Source organism: Lissotriton helveticus, chromosome 1_1 (assembly GCF_964261635.1).
Source record: "Lissotriton helveticus chromosome 1_1, aLisHel1.1, whole genome shotgun sequence".
Lineage (NCBI taxonomy): Eukaryota > Metazoa > Chordata > Amphibia > Caudata > Salamandridae > Lissotriton > Lissotriton helveticus.
Window position 1 is genome coordinate 131807540 of NC_136057.1, and position 21154 is coordinate 131828693.

The 21154-nt window shown below is 45.9% G+C and overlaps 1 protein-coding gene across 1 annotated transcript in view; it reads left to right on the forward strand.

Moving 5' to 3' along the window:
• LOC144759934 (uncharacterized) overlaps positions 1 to 11627 on the forward strand; it is a 71123-nt gene extending 59496 nt beyond the window's left edge. Inside the window, exons 2-3 of the mRNA XM_078646509.1 lie at positions 5756 to 7460; positions 8964 to 11627. Coding sequence (XP_078502635.1) covers positions 6684 to 7460; positions 8964 to 9965 — 1779 coding nt within the window. The 5' untranslated portion in view covers positions 5756 to 6683 and the 3' untranslated portion in view covers positions 9966 to 11627. The remainder of the gene's footprint in view (positions 1 to 5755; positions 7461 to 8963) is intronic.
• The last annotated feature ends 9527 nt before the right edge of the window (positions 11628 to 21154 follow it).

Genomic DNA, 21154 nt, shown 5'->3' on the forward strand with positions numbered 1-21154 from the left:
CTGGCATCCGAGTCGCCAATTGAGCCCCAGGTAACGGGCGCCAATTTGTGGGGGTGAGCCTTTTCAGGAGCCCACCTGGTGCAGGGGTTCTCCCTTTTGCGCACTGGTCTTTACACTGTCAAAGTAGAGATTGGCATGGAAGCTGTAATTACAAGAAAGTATTTTATTAGGACTCATGAGTGGAACTACATCGATACAGAACCCTCAGGCAATATGAGGCAGCACATGGAGTACAAAAACCATGGGCCTTATATATACACCTTTTACTGCAGAGTAAGAATGGCGGCTCAAAAAGAGGCGGTACAAGTGTACACACAAATAGTCGGTTACATACAAGGATACATCAGAATTGCTTAATCAACAGAAAGGGAGCAGCTACAATGCTGCGGACATCAGTTAAAATAGCCTGACATTTAAATAATGACAGATGCATCCTAACAGCTAAGGCCTCTCTGCGCATGTGCAGTACTCAGTCTCAGTGCTGCAGGAGCTAATTATAGATGATGACTCAGGCGAAATAGAGGAGCGGGCAACAGCAAAGACTGGGAATCACATGTCAAACACATGGCTTAACTAAAATGGATGCTAAAAACAAAATGGTTTCAGCTCATGCTAACAGTAGTCTCTGCCAATTTTCCACAGCAGGAAGTCCCATTCCCAGTTCCCAGAGTATGGTACCTGGTTCTCGGTTAAGAAGGGGACATGTTGAAATTCAGTGGCAGTAAGATGCTGTCTCAGCAGTCTTAGGAGGGGAGTGTAGATGAATGTTGTGATGCACTGGACGTTTGAGTGATTGGTTAGCACGGTAAATGGTGTTAAAGAGCTGTTCAAAATGTTTTGTCAGACCGAACAGGCCCCGTAATTGTTTTCCGGAGTCGCACCAACACTCCGGAGTGTGAAAGTTCTGTGGTTATAGGGAGTTTATATTGGGGAGGGATACTAGAACAATGGTGCAAGTGTCTTCCAACCCAGAGTGGTGGAAGTGGTTCAGAGTAGCCCAGCTAGGTGACCTTGTACGTGAGGAGGTTGCAAGGCCTCACATCGTGTCCCGCAGGGGAAGGTGTGAGACTGGGCTGTATTCCGAGCCTCAACCTCAGTCTCCAGTACTGGATGGTTCATAGAGGGAACACCAGGTAGGGAGCCTAGTCTGTCCTGTCGGACTGTTCTTCGAGGGGGATCTCCCTGTGTTGGGTAAGCTGGGAGTGTCTGTAATCAGGCCTCCATCAGTTCTGGTGTCTGGCAGTGCCACTCCTAAGTGGAGGGTGCGGAAGTCCAGATTGATGGGTTTATGGGGAAAGAGTCCGCAGTGGAAGAACCATTGGGTCAGGGGCCAGCCAGTAGGGCTGAGTCACCAAGGATTGGCCATGGTGACGCCCCTTCTGTCCTGGGGCATCTTCGCGCACTGTCGGAGGGACAGGAGGTCGTGAGCTCTGCACCAAGCAGACTGTCACACGACATATTAGGTATGTGTCACCCTTGGGGGGGAGGGGTAGGTGTACTCCCTATGAACTCCTGGTTCACCGGGCATCTGACCAAAGGGTACCATCCCTGGGTTGAGGAGCCAGGAGCAGGTGTTTTCTGACCTGGACGGCAGGGCAACTGTAATCAGTGTCCTGTCCGGTTTGCCTTCTAGGGGTATCACTCCAGAGGGGTGGTGCAGGCCTAGTCGGGATCTTTAGGGTCCCTGGCTGAGTGTGGTAGTACTACTCTGAGAATAGGTGGGCACATCTTAAGTGAAGGGACCCTGCTCTTCAGAATGGAGGGTATAGGGCTCTGGAAGGGGGTACAGAGGGAGGGAGTCCAAGCCTCTGATCCCGGTGCAGCCGGTAAATGTGGATCCTAGGTGGTAGACCGTTTGATGGAGAGAGGTCCTGAACTGGTGGGAGAGTTGTGTTCTGGTGGGTGCTTCTCCTGGGAGAGTGCGGAACCCCAGAAGTAGAGGTAGGGTGAGGAAACTCTTCGCCTGTGACCTCTGGTCAGCCTGAGGGAGCGGACCCTAGGTTGAAAGATCGGTGGTAGTTTAGAACTACACTGATAGGGAGAGTGGAGAATGGCTATCATGTGCCAGGGGTACTGCCCCCCCCCTCTGTGCTTTGGCAAGGACCAATGACATCATGATGGCCTAGGGTCTGGTCCTGGACAACTAGGGAGTACCAGTGGGGTAGTCTAGTAGGGCCTGAGAGTGTTTTTTTCAAAGGGAACTACGTGGGTTCAGAGTGGCGTAGAACTGGAGGGTATCCCTGCATTCCTGGCCTGCGTCGGTGTTCTATCACGCGAAGCAGGGAAGCCCATCAAGATAGTGATTGGTCTACCCTGCGTTTTGGCTGGAAGGAGGTTGTGTTGGACCACCCCAAAACTTTTTGCTTTTCTCCCAGACTTTTTCTCTGTGTGGTTTTAGGCCGCTGGGCACCTTAGCCCTGTGGTCCAGTGTAAAATGTGTGCACTCTCTGTTACATTTAGTGGGAGTGAGAGTGGCCTGCCCTCCCATAGAAATGCATGGGGGATTCCCTGCTCAGTGTGTGTCCGTGGTAATTCCTGTTATGAGAGTAGCAGTATGGTCAAGCATGGTATGTATGAAATTGTGAGAATAAATGCTGCGCAATGGTGTGCGCAGATTTATTAGGACTATGTGAAAAATTCCACTTTTAGAAGTTGGCATTTATTTGTGCTATGTGTCTTCCTGCCTGATGTGAATTGCATGTCTGGTTTTGGTGGGACAGAGCAGGCTGAGCCTGACGGGGGTTGAAAAGAGAGATCTGCAGTTGGAGTATGGGGAGGGATGACCCTTTGATCTGAGCAGGGCTGTGCCTGGCAAGGTGAATGATGGCTCCACCTCCCATTGTCCGGCTGATGGCAGACCCCCTCTTCCTCAAAGGCAGGATGCAGCCTTGTAAACAAAGTGCTCCAGGACCACACAAAACTGGTTCTGGCTGGGTTCAGTGACTTGTGACTTTTGAAAACAAAGTCTTTTGGTGGTATAAGTAAAGGGGCTGTGACACCATGACATTTTTCAGTTCCATGGTGCTCTTCTAATGATGTGCTGTTCCTGATCCTGCTGGGGCAAGCTGCTGCCCAGGAGAAACTGCCATGAGGGCTTGCCTCCCTGGGCCCTGCATTACCCCTTGATTGCTGAGGACTTTTGCTTTTGGAGCTATGGCTCCCTGCGCTCTGTGAGCGCTATATTTTATTTCTTTTCTGGATGAAGAAGGTTGTTACTTCTGGATGCGAAGACGAACCTCTCTTCGTGTAACTAGAGGGAAAGGACTTTGAAACTTTCATCCATCTTGCTGAAGCAACTACCCAAGGGCCTGAATTGAGCTTACCTCCTGCTGAAGTCTCAGGGACATTAGACTTCACCCATCAGCCGTCCTGATTCCTACATTAGGGGAATTCTCCTCTCAGGTGAGGCCTCTGTTGAGAATTCCAGATCCTCTGGTTCTACTGCGGTGAACGCGGACTGAAAGTAATCGTTATCGCTATTGTGGGCTGCCGCAGCTGGGGAGCTGTTGGCGGCTGAGAGCCCGCTTTTGCCTGTGTTACCAAAGTCATCGTTATCGCTATTTTGGGCTGCCGCAGCTGAGGAGCAGTTGCCTCTGAGAGCCCGCATTTGCCTGTGTTACCAAAGTCATCGCTATCGCTATTGTGGGCCGCCGTAGATAGGGAGCTGTGGCGCTGAGTGCCCGCCTTTGCCATCCTACGAGAATCATCGCTATTGCTATTGTGGGCCACTGCAGCTGAGGAGCTGTGGCCCCTGTGTGCCCGCCTTTGCCATCCTACAAGAATCATTGCTATCGCTATTGTGGGCCGCTTGCCGAGGTGCTGTGCCGCTGAGTGCCTGCATTTCCCATCCTACGAGAACCATCGCTACCACTATTGTGGGCAGCTGCAGCTGAGGAGCTGTGCCCCTGATTGCCTGCATTTGCAGTACTACAAAAATCCTTGCTATCGCTGTTGTGGGCCGCTGCAGCTGAGGAGCTGTGCCGCTGAGTGCCCGCCTTTAAGCCACGTACTTTCACAGCTGTGCAGCACTTAGTGACAGCTGCAACGTTTAGGTCTGGGCAATTGTTCACATGGATTCTGCTGCATTGGCAGCCACCCTGACACTTTGGACATAGGGCATTTTGAGCCCCTTTGAGAAGGCCGGTTGGCCAGGGGCACGGTTAGGTTTGTAGGGCGCCAGGCCCTAATGTGATACATGTGGTGCTAGGAAATGTGATTTATGTAGTATGATTTATGCACCCTCTTTTAAGCCTCTAAATGTGGTTTATGATTATGAGGTTTTGCATACTGTATTTATGTTTGAGTTCTCCTCTACTGTGGTTTATGCTTGTGATATTTTTTTCCTAAGGTGAGTTATGCTTAGAAGGTTATGGTCTAATATGTTTAGGCTAATGAGGTTGGCGCAGAATATATTTCACGTCTAATGTGATTCTGTGCATAATAAGATTTATGTTGCAGGATGATGCTGAGTCCAGTGTTTGCCAGTAATTGCTGGTTGTGTTCTATGCTTATTATATGTTCTCCATTTACTATCTATACTAAGTGATGGTTCTGACAGTGGTCCAGGTGGCCCTGTCATGTGTATATAATCTCCTGTAAATATTGCCCAGTGCCAATTGGCACAGTGTATATTGTATGATTACTATTCTAATGTGTATTATGATAATACAAAGGCTATTTTTGATATCACCTTGTGTGGAGATCCTTTTGTGATGTGCGTAGTGCGTAGTATGTTGTTGCTGTGTGGGTTGCGCAAATGCTTTACACATGGCCTCCGGAATAAGCCTGACTGCTCTTTCCAAGCTACCAGCAGGGGTTATCTTTGGCGTGTAACTCCCTTGCCCTGACTAGAGTGGTAGTTATTTCCTAGATAAGGCTCAAGCCCTAGCTAACCAGAAATCCCATTTCTAACAAGTCTCATCTATGGGCTCGATTGACATCCACCAGCCGGTTGGAGTCACGTGTTGGGAGCCTTCACTAAATATTCAGTGATGACAAAATAGTCGTATGTCTTCCGGGAGCAGCACGTCCGTCTGACAGCTTCTTAGCGGAGTTAAAGCAAACGTAAGACATTAAGTCAGGTACCATGGTAAGGTAGAAAAAGACAAAATGCACACACTTCTTGGCAGCAGGGATATCGAAGGTATATCACTGGCTGTGATGAAATCACTATTATAAATGCAGCAATCTTCCAACAAATGCTTGAACCATCCCTAGGAATGCGGCAAAGATAACTTAACAAACAGCAAAGTAAAGACAGGAGTTAGAACTTTAGCTGATCCAGTGTGAACAGGAAAGTATTGTCAAGAAGAGTGTGAATGGAGTTGCATTTGTTATATACTTCCTGAAGTGTTACCTTTATTACATACATCTTGAAGAGTTTCCTTTGTTATATACTTCCTGAAGAGTTACCCTTCGTAAAACTGAAGTGACTGTAGCATATCCTGATCCATCTCTTTTTCCACAATGTTTTCATGTTTAAATGAAATCTTGACAATGTTCGTCTTCCTAAATCTATACCTCTAGCAAATGGGTGCCCCGTGAGTGCACTTTCTTAACTAAGTTATCACCTCCTTTCTGAATTAAGATGAGGCATGTTCAATGGAACATTTAGTTACATATCTGTGTATGGTGAAATATCTCTGGATACTTTAAAAAATGGTAAAGAAGAGATGTCTTTTACAAATAGTTAAATATTGTGTATTTACATTCTCTTACATTTCTGTTTAGTGATAAATCTCTTTACATCTAACAGGATCCAGCCTTGAATGCACAAATGATTATGAATAATGACCATAATCGTGTAAATCTGCAAAAAAAAAATCAGGAAAAAATGAGCTCCAATATTCGGGTAAAGAGCTGAACAGTCCGAGACTGAGAAACCTGAACATAAAGTGATAGATCCTGCAAGAAGCAGTCCAGAGCAATTCAGTGGATGTAAGAGTCTCAGCTGTGCACCTCCTCACCACAAGACGAAGAAATGACCTCTAGAAAATTAACGCAACAACAATAACTAACCACTGCCTGTATAAACAAGTCTCCAAGCTTTGATCATTCAATCGGTTTGAGGTGGATACATCATTGCTCTGTTTCCTGTGACGATGGCAGACCACCATTCAGTGCGCTAGGTATATTGTATACTATTACTGGCTAAACCACAGGAGCAATAGAAAAGCACAATGGAGTGGAGCCAGACAACTGCAGGGTAAAGGAAAAAGAGGGTCTATGAGCTACAAGACTGTCCCAATTTGCATCGACCTGAAGGAAGACTAATATTCACTTGTAAATATGCAAAACCATTCCGCAATCTAAAGAAATAACCACATACAAAGAAGCTTTACTTGCCACAATTATGAAATGTGTAGTAGGTGTGTCTTGTATTTCGTTGTGAAATCAAGCATCCAAAATACCACCCACATACAGGGAATGTGAGAATAACACAAGTGATTTATCAACCATGTTAGCTCTTCAGGAAACAGTCATGGAATGCAGACAAATATAAACTCGACCCAGAGACACTAACCAAGAAAGAAAAATCATACACAAGGAGCAAGAGCTTTAGTTTGTCATCACTACTAAAGAGCCATCAGCAAACACACACAGGAGAAGCAACGTGCAATTGCAATGAATGTGTGAAGAACTTTTGTCAATTAGCACTCCTAAAAGGTCATCAGCGGACACACATGGCGGAAAAACCATACCATTGCACTGAATGTGTAAAGAGCTTCAGTCATTTATCACAACTCCAAGTTCATCAGCGAACACACACAGGGGAAAAACCTTACCATTGCAATGAATGTGTGAAGAAATTCAGTCAGTTATCAAATCTACAAACACATTTGCGAACACATACTGGGGACAAACCATACAATTGCAGTGAATGTTTGAAGAAATTCAGTCTCTTATCAAATCTACAAAAACATTTGCGAACACACACTGGGGAAAAACCATACCATTGCAATGAATGTGGAAGTAGTTTTAGTGATTCTTCATCTCTCAGGATTCATCACCGAACACACACAGGAGAAAAGCCATTCCAATGCAGTGAATGTGTGATGAGATTCAGTCAGTTATCGTGTCTCCAAAAACATCAGCGAACACACACAGGGGAAAAACCATACCATTGCACTGAATGTGTGAAGAGCTTCTGTCGGTTATCATACCTCCAACTACATCAGCGAACACATACTGGGGAAAAACCATACCATTGCAGTGAATGTGTCAAGAGCTTCAGTCATTTATCACACCTCAAAAGACATCAGCGAACACACACTGGGGAACAACCATACCATTGCAATGAATGTGTCAAGAGATTCAGTCAATTATCACACCTCAAAATACACCAGAAAGCACATACTGGGGAAAAACCATACCATTGCAGTGAATGTGTCAAGAGCTTCAGTCAATTATCAAACCTACAAAGACATCAGCGAACACACACAGTAGAGAAACCAGTGAATGTGTGAAGAACTTCAGTCTTTTATCACAGCTCAAAATACATCAGCGATCACACACAGGGGAGAAACCATTCCATTGTAGCGAATGTGAATGTAGTTTTAAGGAATCTTCAAAATTTAGGAATCATCAGCGAATACACACTGGAGAAAAGCCATTCAAGTGCAGTGAGTGTGTGAAGTGCTTTAGTCAATTATCAGACCTACAAAGACATCAACAAACACACACAGGTGAAAAACCCTACCACTGCACTAAATGTGGAAGTAGTTTTAGTGACCCTTCAACATTAAGAAATCATCAGAAAACACATTTAGGGGAAAAGCCATTCAAGTGCAGTGAGTGTGTGAAGTGCTTTAGTCAATTATCAGACCTACAAAGACATCAACAAACACACACAGGTGAAAAACCCTACCACTGCACTAAATGTGGAAGTAGTTTTAGTGACCCTTCAACATTAAGAAATCATCAGAAAACACATTTAGGGGAAAAGCCATTCAAGTGCACTGAATGTGCAAAGAGCTTTAGTCGATTATCAATTCTTCGAAGACATCAGCAAAAACATACAGGATAGAAACCATACCATTGCAGTGGATTTTGAAGTAGTTGTGGAAAGGGTTTTCAGCTAACTACAGGGATTAGTGATTAAACCTATAAACACAACACACTTGAATAAGTTTAACAAGCACAGACTGGAGAATATTTGTAGCTGGTTTTGGTGTCCGGCCATTTTGTACAACTGGTTCAATGACAGCTGCTAGAGAACAATGTCCAAAGGCACAAGAAGACAAAGTAGGAAAATGTGACCTATAACTCTTAGAGTTAATGCTTGCAGTGCATAATATTTATCTTCAATGCCCTGATGCGGGAAAAAATGATGCTCATTTGAATCATCATCATGCATATGTAAACAGTCCGAGACTGAGAAACCTGAACATAAAGTGATAGATCCTGCAAGAAGCAGTCCAGAGCAATTCAGTGGATGTAAGAGTCTCAGCTGTGCACCTCCTCACCACAAGACGAAGAAATGACCTCTAGAAAATTAACGCAACAACAATAACTAACCACTGCCTGTATAAACAAGTCTCCAAGCTTTGATCATTCAATCGGTTTGAGGTGGATACATCATTGCTCTGTTTCCTGTGACGATGGCAGACCACCATTCAGTGCGCTAGGTATATTGTATACTATTACTGGCTAAACCACAGGAGCAATAGAAAAGCACAATGGAGTGGAGCCAGACAACTGCAGGGTAAAGGAAAAAGAGGGTCTATGAGCTACAAGACTGTCCCAATTTGCATCGACCTGAAGGAAGACTAATATTCACTTGTAAATATGCAAAACCATTCCGCAATCTAAAGAAATAACCACATACAAAGAAGCTTTACTTGCCACAATTATGAAATGTGTAGTAGGTGTGTCTTGTATTTCGTTGTGAAATCAAGCATCCAAAATACCACCCACATACAGGGAATGTGAGAATAACACAAGTGATTTATCAACCATGTTAGCTCTTCAGGAAACAGTCATGGAATGCAGACAAATATAAACTCGACCCAGAGACACTAACCAAGAAAGAAAAATCATACACAAGGAGCAAGAGCTTTAGTTTGTCATCACTACTAAAGAGCCATCAGCAAACACACACAGGAGAAGCAACGTGCAATTGCAATGAATGTGTGAAGAACTTTTGTCAATTAGCACTCCTAAAAGGTCATCAGCGGACACACATGGCGGAAAAACCATACCATTGCACTGAATGTGTAAAGAGCTTCAGTCATTTATCACAACTCCAAGTTCATCAGCGAACACACACAGGGGAAAAACCTTACCATTGCAATGAATGTGTGAAGAAATTCAGTCAGTTATCAAATCTACAAACACATTTGCGAACACATACTGGGGACAAACCATACAATTGCAGTGAATGTTTGAAGAAATTCAGTCTCTTATCAAATCTACAAAAACATTTGCGAACACACACTGGGGAAAAACCATACCATTGCAATGAATGTGGAAGTAGTTTTAGTGATTCTTCATCTCTCAGGATTCATCACCGAACACACACAGGAGAAAAGCCATTCCAATGCAGTGAATGTGTGATGAGATTCAGTCAGTTATCGTGTCTCCAAAAACATCAGCGAACACACACAGGGGAAAAACCATACCATTGCACTGAATGTGTGAAGAGCTTCTGTCGGTTATCATACCTCCAACTACATCAGCGAACACATACTGGGGAAAAACCATACCATTGCAGTGAATGTGTCAAGAGCTTCAGTCATTTATCACACCTCAAAAGACATCAGCGAACACACACTGGGGAACAACCATACCATTGCAATGAATGTGTCAAGAGATTCAGTCAATTATCACACCTCAAAATACACCAGAAAGCACATACTGGGGAAAAACCATACCATTGCAGTGAATGTGTCAAGAGCTTCAGTCAATTATCAAACCTACAAAGACATCAGCGAACACACACAGTAGAGAAACCAGTGAATGTGTGAAGAACTTCAGTCTTTTATCACAGCTCAAAATACATCAGCGATCACACACAGGGGAGAAACCATTCCATTGTAGCGAATGTGAATGTAGTTTTAAGGAATCTTCAAAATTTAGGAATCATCAGCGAATACACACTGGAGAAAAGCCATTCAAGTGCAGTGAGTGTGTGAAGTGCTTTAGTCAATTATCAGACCTACAAAGACATCAACAAACACACACAGGTGAAAAACCCTACCACTGCACTAAATGTGGAAGTAGTTTTAGTGACCCTTCAACATTAAGAAATCATCAGAAAACACATTTAGGGGAAAAGCCATTCAAGTGCACTGAATGTGCAAAGAGCTTTAGTCTATTATCAATTCTACGAAGACATCAGCAAAAACATACAGGATAGAAACCATACCATTGCAGTGGATTTTGAAGTAGTTGTGGAAAGGGTTTTCAGCTAACTACAGGGATTAGTGATTAAACCTATAAACACAACACACTTGAATAAGTTTAACAAGCACAGACTGGAGAATATTTGTAGCTGGTTTTGGTGTCCGGCCATTTTGTACAACTGGTTCAATGACAGCTGCTAGAGAACAATGTCCAAAGGCACAAGAAGACAAAGTAGGAAAATGTGACCTATAACTCTTAGAGTTAATGCTTGCAGTGCATAATATTTATCTTCAATGCCCTGATGCGGGAAAAAATGATGCTCATTTGAATCATCATCATGCATATGTAAAAGCACCCACCATAGCGGCACATCCCCAGAGGTGTCCAATATCAAGCTGGACCCATGGGAATTTTGCTGGCTCACCACTGACTATGTAAATGATTTATGGTGAGATTAATTGTATATGAATATATTTTGGATGTTTCTTATTTACAGAGAATCACCCAACCAACTCCTAATTGGTGAAAGGACAGAATCCGTTCATGATGGCAAGATTATTGATCGGAGAGAGCTGTTGACAAGTTTAGTTCTGAATAGGTTTCTGAAAGCTTAAGGGTTAGGTAAAGATTGAATCTTGAGCAGTAAAAAATTCCAGCTCTTAGAGTCCAGAACTATCGACTCCCTGCTTTACATTTCTTGTACCATGGCACTGGAAAATAAATCTGGATTCAGAAGTAAAGGATCACAAAAGATAATACTGCCTTCCACCGAGGTCAAGTGCTGAGTCCGGGAAGTTCTTCCTGCTCCCAACCATCATCACCACTACCACACAGCCAGTGAGGAACAGCAACGAGATTGCTTTTCAGCACACCCATCCTTATACATAACACACTACAGGGATTTGCTCCAGGGTCAAATCACTTTACTTTAAAGTTAACAGCAACAAGTTCTAATCTGAACAAATTATATTTAGGAAGAAGTGGTTTGTACGGACATTAGTGGCATAATACATTTGAGACCCCAAACTTTATAAATCTGTATTAATGATACATAACCAAACATCCAAACACCACCTATGTATGGACATCCAAGAGCCTTTAAAAACCACAATACAGAGGTGTATACCAGGATCAAATTCAATTTACTTTAACGTTAACATGAACTAAATTATAAAACAGCAAGAACAGTCCTGATGCTATGAAATCTACACAATGATGACTAGATTTGACATATTACTAACAAATGTATGTTTTTTAATACGTAATAAAAAATTGTATTTGCATTCATGGTATTTGACTGCTGATTGTATGGAAAGAGATGTTAAATGTGATTTCTTCCCTAAACTATAAAGATAATTTGTGCAAGGAGCCTAGTTCATTTGACAATGGAGGGGTCAAATCTCGATAGCATGACTGCTTTCAGCAGGGAGTCTGTTGTAGGTGGTATCAGAGGGGACTATTCTCCCCAGTGTGCCTTCTCTCCGAGTGGGAGGCGGTTCTTTGCTTGCGATATTACCACCTCTGCATCTGCGTTAATGGAGAGAGAAGTGCTACCTGTAATACTGAGATCTGGGCTTCACTCCTGTGTTGGGAATTTAAGTCAGTCGTTTTTACCCAATAAATACCAGATTTATTTTGGAAAACAAAAAATATGCGTGTATTGTGGCACTCCTTGTTAATAATCCATAAAAGGCTACAGAATGCTGAGTACTTTTTAAAAAAAACATTTTTATTGGCATTTATAGTTTACAATGACAAATAGCAAAAGGATACATTCAGTTGCACTGCACGTTAGTCTCTTATATCATAGTATAGCGCTATCTATAAATTAGTTTTGTCGATAGCCCAGATCCCAATGTTGACAAGATGTCTAAGTTGTTGCCATATAGAACACGGATATAGAAACTGGGGAATGGTTCATGGAATTTCTGCGTACAGACATCAGGTGTGGTATCAGGGCGTAATGTGTCTCACTAATCGATGCATCTGTGTGCTGTTGGAGATGTGGGGGAGATTGAGGTCAGTCTGGCTCCAGCATCTGGCCGTCCAGAGTGACGTGGTGTGCTATTGACAGTCCGCATTATGATTGTGCTACCGGGGGAGATCCGGTGTGTGCATTTGTGGTTTGAACTTGTGATTGTGGGTCCGTCGCTGTGGGTGTGCTGCCACCTGGATCCTCACCAGGTGATGATTGCTTAAAGTGGTGTAGTAATAGGGCCCACTACAGCCCATTTGTGTATTGCTCCCACCCATGCCGCAAGCGGGGGACCTGTGGGGGATTGCCAATGCATGGCTACACTCTGCTTAGCTAGTAAAACGGCTAGTGAAATAAATCGAAGATACACTTCGTATTCTTTTTAGTTTCTGTAAAATACCTAGCGCGCTGGCTTCCCAGGTGTTCAAGTATGTAAGCCCTGTGAGGTCTCTAAGGGAGTCATGAATGTTTTGCCAATAGGATCGAATTGTGGGGCAACTCCAGAACATATGAGGAAAATCTGCTGTGATTGGCATCTAGGGTAAAGGAACTGTGTGTCTGGATAATATTTTTGAAGGCATGCCGGCGTCAGATACCCTCTATAGATGATGTACAATTGTATATTTTTAAAGCGTGCATTTCCAGACACCTTCTTGGGGTAGTTCAGAGCTCTCTCCCATTCTTTCTCATGTAGTGGATGTCCACTTTCTTCCTCCCAAGTGGTTCGCAAGGTCACTAAGGGTTTGTTCGTGAGTTCTCGTATGGCTTTTTAGAGCCATGTGGTTAAGTGTCGGCATACTCCCTTATGTACGACTGTGTGGATGACCGGGTGTGTGTTTGCTTCTCCTGTCGAGAGGTCATGCTATGGTCGGTTTCTCGAGGAGTTGGCGGTGAAGTAGGAACTGGCCAGTGGGGAGACCGTAGTCGTCCATAAGGCGTTGGAACGGTCTGAACTGTACGTCCTCAATAGGGGCTCCATCTCGGTAATGCCACAGTCCGTCCATGTGGTAAGCATGTTAGTTGTGTAATTGTTTTTGTGTTTGGACCACCCGACTAGCGGGATCAAAGGGCCGTATGGGGGTGTCCCCGGAGACATGCTGTGTATTCTTTGCATACATTTGCGTGCCACTGCTACTTGTAAGGGTTGCGTACGTCTTGGTTTAGTGCAAGGTAGAAATAGGTGGTGGTGTTCCGGAATGGGCACCCGATCAGTCATGGTGTGCGTCTCGTCTGTGTGCCTGCCTGCCGTCCAGTAGGATAACCACTGTAGTTGTGCCGCTAGGAAATAGGATTCAAAGCATGGAGCACCCAGTCCTCCCTGTGTGGTGGGTAATTGTAGTTTCTTCAGTGCTATTCTATGTCTGTTAGATACCCAGATTAGCGCACTGAGAAGTGAGTCTAAGTCACGAAAGAAGATTCTGGGTGGGATTACTGGTAAGTTCGTGAAGTGGTATAGCAACCGCAGAACCATTATTTTAGCTGAAGCCACCCGGCCGATCGGGGCTAATGAGAGGCTCCTCCAGAATCCGAGTGCCGATCTGATGCTGGCTAGTGCCTCCTGTGATTACCCTCAAATATATCGGTCTGGGAATGGTAGAGACGGATCCCGAGGTAGCGGGGGGGCTTCTGCGTTCCAGGCGACCTTCTGGTTGCCTAACCATATGTCCGGGGGGGGGGGGTTCGGATGCAGTGGGTACTCTGTGGATTTGTTCCAATTCACCTTTAGCCGGGAGGCTTCTGAGAATTCTGTTAGTGTTACCCAAATGGGTGTTAGATCTTCGGTGATGTCTTGTATGTATAGTAAAAGGTCATCGGCATACATGGAAACGCTTTGTATGGTGTCTGCTATGGGAATGCCCCAGTGTTTTCCTCTTTGTCGCAACCGTATAGCTAGGGGTTCCACCGCGAAGGCAAAGAGTAGAGGCGATAGTGGGCAGCCTTGCCTCGTGCCTCTCTGTACTGCAAACTCCAGCGAGATGTACCGCCCTATGCGGACAGGCAAGGTGAGTTTGGTGTATAAGAGTTGTGTGTACGCTAAGAGGATGGGACCGGGTCCTGCTCATTGCAGGACTGAGAAGAAGTACTGCTAAGTGAGGGTATCAAAGGCCTTCTCGAGGTCTAGGATAAGACAGGCTGACCGGGGATGTGCGTCTCTCACCGGGTCTTGGACGTGGAATATTTGGCGTATATTCTGGGACGTGTTTCTACCTGGGACGAAACCACATTGATCTGAGTGGACATGGGGTCGTATAATTTGTGTGTATCTGTCCGCTAATATTTTTCGGTGGAGAGGAGCGTGATGGGGTGATTGGAGGCCATCTGTTTCGGGTCGCGATTTGGCTTTAGGAAGGTCACGATTATAGATTCCCGGAGGGATCTCTGCAACTCTCCCTGTTCTAGTGCCGTCGCAAACATCGCTACTAGTCGAGGGACCCTTAGGGGGAGTTGCTTGTGTAATACTCCAGGTGGAGCCCGTCTAGTCCCGGTGCCTTGTTGCGAGCTAGGGCATGCAGGGCTTGGGTGATGTTGGTGGATTATATATCAGTATCTAGTGCCGTCCTATCTGCCTTCGTAACTTTGGGGATTGTCAAGGGGTCGAGGAAACGGTCGAGTATGGCCTGTTTGGTCGGAGCTGTGCTACTGTAAACCTCTGCATAGTAGCGGTGGAACGCTAGGAGGATCTCGTCCTGGGATCGTACTAGATTACCGTGGGGGTCAATTACTTCCGTTATGGGTTTCACGTCTGTGTCCTGTTTGGCTAACCATGCCAGTAGTGTGCCCATTTTATCCCTATGCATCTGGGTTGCATACGTCCTAAAATTGTACCGGCGGAGATCAGCACAGGCAGCTTGGTATTCTTGGTAACAGGGCTGGTGGGTAGACCGTTGGTTTGACTGGTATAACGCAGTGTTGCATTTTTGATAGAGTGCTCTTTCTGCCACACCCTGAATCCCGCACGTTTTTCTTTAGTGATTTTTCTATTTTGGGTTACATTAGAAGACTTCCCATTACCTTTATAATTTGACAGGTGGTCCCGGTCTGCCAGAGGAGCAGGCGTAACAACTTCCACTACCCTGTTGGACTACCGTCCACCGTATTTAGTGCCCTCCACCAACCTGGCTATCCCTGTGACTTCAGAGGAGCAACAGGAGCTCCTCTAAAAGCACCTAAAGTTTGCTGAGTGGCTGCCATGTTTCACTTGGGTGCTTCCTGGGCGGCGCCCCTGGCTTGGGCTTAGGGATAGGTGCACGATGGGCACGTTCTATGGTGAAGATGTTGGACAGGCATTTAGGCTTGAGGTGGTTGAGGATCAGGACCTCCTGAAAAAGTTCCATGCTAGGCCCCTCCGAATCCTCCGGTACGCCTACCACGCGGATATTACTCCTGCGGGCTCTCCCTTCTAGGTCCTCCAGTCTTAGGGCCACTTGACGATGTTGGTGCACCAGGTCGTTGACGTGTTGTTCCAGTCCCCTAGTTGATGTCCTGGCTGCCGGGCGCAGGGCATGCTGCCCAACTAGCCCCTATAATCAGGTACGACAGCAGAAACTTACTCGCCCTACGTTCTAAAACAGTCAATCACTGCGCTGATTGCCCCCCCATTGATCCCCTTTCCAGCCCCTTCCTATGTTCACACTGCAATTGGGTACCCCCCGTTTTAACCTCTGAAGTACTTGACTCACCTTCCCCTTTAAAGACAAATCCCACTTATTTTAAGGGAGGTCTCATTAATGCTAGATCCCTAAACTGTCATAGCCAAGACATACTTGATTTAATATCAGGCCACGATTTAGACGCTCTTTTTATTACCGAAACTTGGCTCAACGATTCGTCAAATCCCGACCTGGCTACTGCCCTTCCCCCTGATTTCACTATTTTTAGGCGGGACAGACCTCGTGGGCGTGGCGGAGGGGTAGCTTTAGCTATTAAAAAAACCTTCCCCTGCCATACATTTGATCTAGGCCACCTCAAAGAAAGTGAGGGCATAGGCTTTTCAATTAAAATTAATGCTGCTACCTCCTTTTCGGGGGGACTCATATATCGCCCTCCTGGGAATGCCACCCCTTTTCTTGAGTCACTAGATGAGGTCTTGGGAGCACTTACACTGGACTATCCCAATTTTACCTTATTAGGAGACATGAACTTGCATTTGGAGTCTTGTGTAGACCCCCATGCCATCTCTTTCCAACATTCATTAAATATCTTTGGATTGTCCCAACTTGTTACTGCGGCCACTCATATCGCGGGTCATACCCTTGACGGTATTTGTTCTAATCTTACTACTCTGACCACGTCCCTCCCGATACCTCAAATCTGGACGGACCATTCTTTTATTCCTTTTAACATCAAGACACAAGCCTCCACCTTGCTCAACAAGAAACACCCCGCCCCTCCTTCACAGTTAATTGGAGGAAAGTGTTGGAACATATTAAATTGGCCTCTCAACCTCCACCTAAACCCCCGAAACCAACTGGAGACGCAACTGCCGACTCCCATAATTTCCAGGCTTGGATTGACCAAATTGTTTTGGAGAACTCCGCACCTAAAAATCAACATGGGAATCAACATAAAAGAAAATCTAACGCACCTTGGTTCACCCAGGCCCTATCCGATAGCCATCTTCTCTGTCGTAGACTAGAAAGAAAATGGAGAAAAACATATGATGAGGCTGCAAGGACGCTTTATGTCCAACAAAGGAAATTATACCTCTCCAACATAAAAAAGGCAAAAAAGGAATATTTCACTAAAGCCATAAACGATGCCCATCAAAAACAAAAAACTATTTTCACTATAGTTAAGTCCTTCACCCATCCCAAAACTCGTGTGCCGGAAATTCCACCATCTGCAACCTTGTGCAATCAAATCGCTGATTTTTTTGTGGTCAAAATTGTTAATATTCAGAAAGACTTCCCTCCTCCCTTGACCACCTCTTACAAGGCTGCAGATAACCACTTTCTGCTCTCCAGTTTCAAACCTGTTTCCATCCAACAAACACGTAAGGCAATTCTGGCATGTAAATCAGGAGCCCCCACCGACTCCTGTCCACCTAGCATCCTGCACCATTTGATTGATACAGTGAATCCCTATATTAACACCATCATCAATGAATCTCTCGAGTCCGGGATGGTGCCTAATGACTGGAAGAAAGCTATTGTGAAGCCTCTGATGAAGAAACAAATCCCCTACTGATCTTACCAATATGCGTCCCATCTCATTACTACCTGTCCTTGGTAAAATCACGGAACAGCTTGTATATGAAGAGCTGAAATCCTTTGTAGAGACTGGTAACATCCTACATCCGCAGCAGTCGGGATTTCGTTCTGGTCACTCCACAGAAACAGCTTTGATCGAACTAGCTGATTCTATCAAGTTCCTGCAGGATGAGGGCAGGCAGGCCGTCCTCATCCTGCTTGACCTAACAGCAGCGTTCGACACTATCTCGCATGTCATCCTGATCAACCGACTGCGAGAGATCGGCGTGACAGACACAGTTTTGGCGTGGGTTAAATCTTTCCTATCTAATAGGTCCCAAACTGTGTCCTTGGGTCCCTACCTATCCAGCGAAAAACCTATAACATCAGGAGTGCCCCAGGGGTCCATATTAAGTCCTCTCTTTTTTAACATCTATATGGCCCCCCTCCTTGCTGTGATAGAATCCCATGGGATCCTCGTCACGTCATACGCTGACGACACACAACTTGTCGTTATGATCGACAAAAAGTGTACGAGCGCAGATCTGCGTTTCCAAAATTGTCTTTCCGATGTCTTCCAGTGGCTTAACAATAATCATTTAAGATGCAATAGTGCCAAGACCGAAATCATACCGCTGAGTAAAGATCTATCCTTCTGCCCAAAGGACTGGTGGCCCACAGGATCTGAGGCTCCACCCAGCGCTGTACATTCAGCACGGAACCTGGGCGTGCAATTCGATTCATCCCTCTCTTTCGATGACCACGTCAGGATCACTGCTGGACGTTGTTTCGGACTCATTAAGTCTTTGAAAAAATTCTTTGACTTCCTCCCCATTGCAGCCCGAAAATCAGTCGCGGTAGCTTTAATACTCTCCCGACTTGATTACTGTAATGGTTTAATGGCGGGAGTGAAAAAGTCCACCCTTAAAAAGCTGCAGAGCATACAACATGCAGCTGCCAGATTGGTGTTGGGACTTCCTAGAAGGTCATCAGCTTCAACGGCGTTGAACATTCTCCATTGGCTACCGTTACACAAAAGGATTCTTTTTAAACTTCTCCTCACTGTTTTCAAAACTATGAAAAACTCAGGACCCCATTACTTTGCAAAGCGCTTCATACGCTACAACCCCTCGCGATGTCTGAGATCCTCTGGCACAAATCTTATTACCATTCAAAGATTTAAGTACAAAACCAGGGGTGGGAAAACCTTCACCGTCCTGGCAGCTAGGGCATGGAACAATCTACCTGTCACTCTTAGATTAACTGACAAGGAGAGCACTTTCAGAAAACTCCTAAAGACATGGGTCTACCAACAATCAGATATCTCAGTATTGGCAGCTATCTAGTGTTAGTCTCCTCACTATGTACCATCTCTTATGTACTCGCTGCATGCTAACTCAGCGCCAAGATGCTCCTTCCGGAGCGTAAGTCTGCGCTCTACAAATACCCATAAATATCAAATATCAAATGTCTAGAGCTCCCGGATATCAGCTTCATTAACCTTGGCCTTTTCTGAGGTTTTACTGAGGTCAGTGCGGAGAAGATTGACCTCGATGGAGACCTTGTCGATTTTCGTCTCTAAGTTAGTGCCAAGTGTCTGTATGGCCGCCATGATGGAAGCCAGCTACGGTTCTTTCGGGGCGGACTGGTCACCTGTTGCACCCTCCGCTTGGGGTGTCCCCATCTGGACCGTATATTTATCCAGTTTGTTAGACTGTGTGGTTGTATTTTGCTTGGGCCTCATGGTGTCTACGCTCTCACGCAGTCCGCCATAGTCACGTAGCGCGTATAGGCCCGTCTGGGAGATCCTTCTATTTCCACCATTGGGCACGTGGCACACTGCAGGGGTCTCACACTCTCCCCCCGTGCTGTTATGCAGGCCACTTGACTTCCAGGCAGGGCACCGCACCACCGGTCTGGGCCCTAGGCGATTGTCTTCCACCCAAGACGCCCTCCGCTGTGTCAGGGCTGATGTCGCGCTCAGCTTCTGACCGTGGCACCGTCCTCCAGGCAGCAGTCCCTTAGGAGATGCGCGGTCCACTTGCAGCAATACTCCCCAGCCGACCTCCTACCCTTTTTGGGCTCCCCCGAGGTCCCTGCCACTATGTCTGACTGCTGCCAATGTCACCAGGTCATGCAGCTAAGAGGCCCACATGTGCCCTGAGAGGCTGCAGAAGCTGCTATGCATGGTTGTCACTGTGCCCGCCTCATCACCTTAAGCACCCCTGCTTTCGCCCTAATGGCTCCTGCGCTGTATTGGGCCCCCTCCAGGCACGTAGGTGTCGCCTCCTGCTTGGCCCCTTCACTCTCTCCCCAACCTCGTCCCTGGCCGAGGTCGCCGCCAAACTCCCAGGCCCACCGCCGGGCCACACACGCTCCGGACCGTGCCCCCCAGTGCACACCGCGCCGGTCCACTTGCTAGCACCCTCCGTTGGTGCTGGGAGCCAGCGTCAGTACTGGGCTGTTTCTGCGGTCCCCCTAGGCCAGCGCTCTACCTTTTCCGCCCGAGAGGCGGGGCGTGGGCTCCGATGTAGGCCCAGATGCGCGCCGCTCCTTCCCATCTAGGCCGTCAAGCCGGGGCCTCCCGTGATGTTCCGGCCCGTTCGCTGCGCTCCAGTGCTCCCAGCTGGCGCCCGGGCCCAGTTGGCAGGATTGTAGCCAGACACAGGAGACAGGTAGAGGCACCGGAGTCGGGTCTATTGGCTCCCCTACTCAGCGCCGGTTCAGCGCTGCATGAGGAGTGCAGGCACACACTGATTTCAGCTGGATTGCGTGGGGTAAGGACTCGGCTCCGCGGAGCTCCTTAGTCAGGCGACCATCTTCGCAGGCGCCTGGCCACGCCACATTGTTAAATTAAATTGAATAAACCGAATTTGTTGAAAAATTTAAGATATTGCATTCTTCTTTGTGTGCACTTTTGAAAGCTGATCTCCTGTTCTTTTACACACATATGTGATTTCTCCAAATTGCTCTTAATAATTACAGTTCCTATCTGGCAGGCATGCAGCAGTAGTTACTACCAGCACTTCGTAAACACCAATCACATAAACCGAATACTCAAAAGAAAGTTAGCAATACCAGGATTTCTGAATGGGAGCAGAAGTAAATCTAAGCTGTTATTAAAAATAAGACCCCTAAGGAAATTAAAGTAACCAGAGTATGTGTACCACTGAGTTGGGTACTGTGCATTTGTAATACAGCGCCCAAAAACCCTTGGATGAGTGTGTGTTTCACAAATACATGTATGATTCCCTATATGGTACACATTTTCTCCCAACATTGACATACAAACTGATATGCTTGGAATCTGCATTCTGCCCATTCCTTCTTTGTTCTCATTTCTCTGCTTCTCCCACTTAACGGAGAATACCATGCTTGATGCAGACAGCACCACATTATGCCCTAGGGCATCTGGGTTGCAGAGCTAAGTTTGTCTAGGAATGGGATTCTGCACTGGACTAAAGTGACGATGTGCATAAGTCATGATGTAAGGGGGTACATTTCCAATTATGTCAAAAAATGAGAAGAGGATGGGCTAGCTTCAGCTTGACAAATTCAGAGGGTTGCCAGAAAGGAGGTCCTAGAAGGAGTCCTAAATTGTTTTATACCAAAACAAATGTTAGCCAAATCTGCAACACTACTCCGA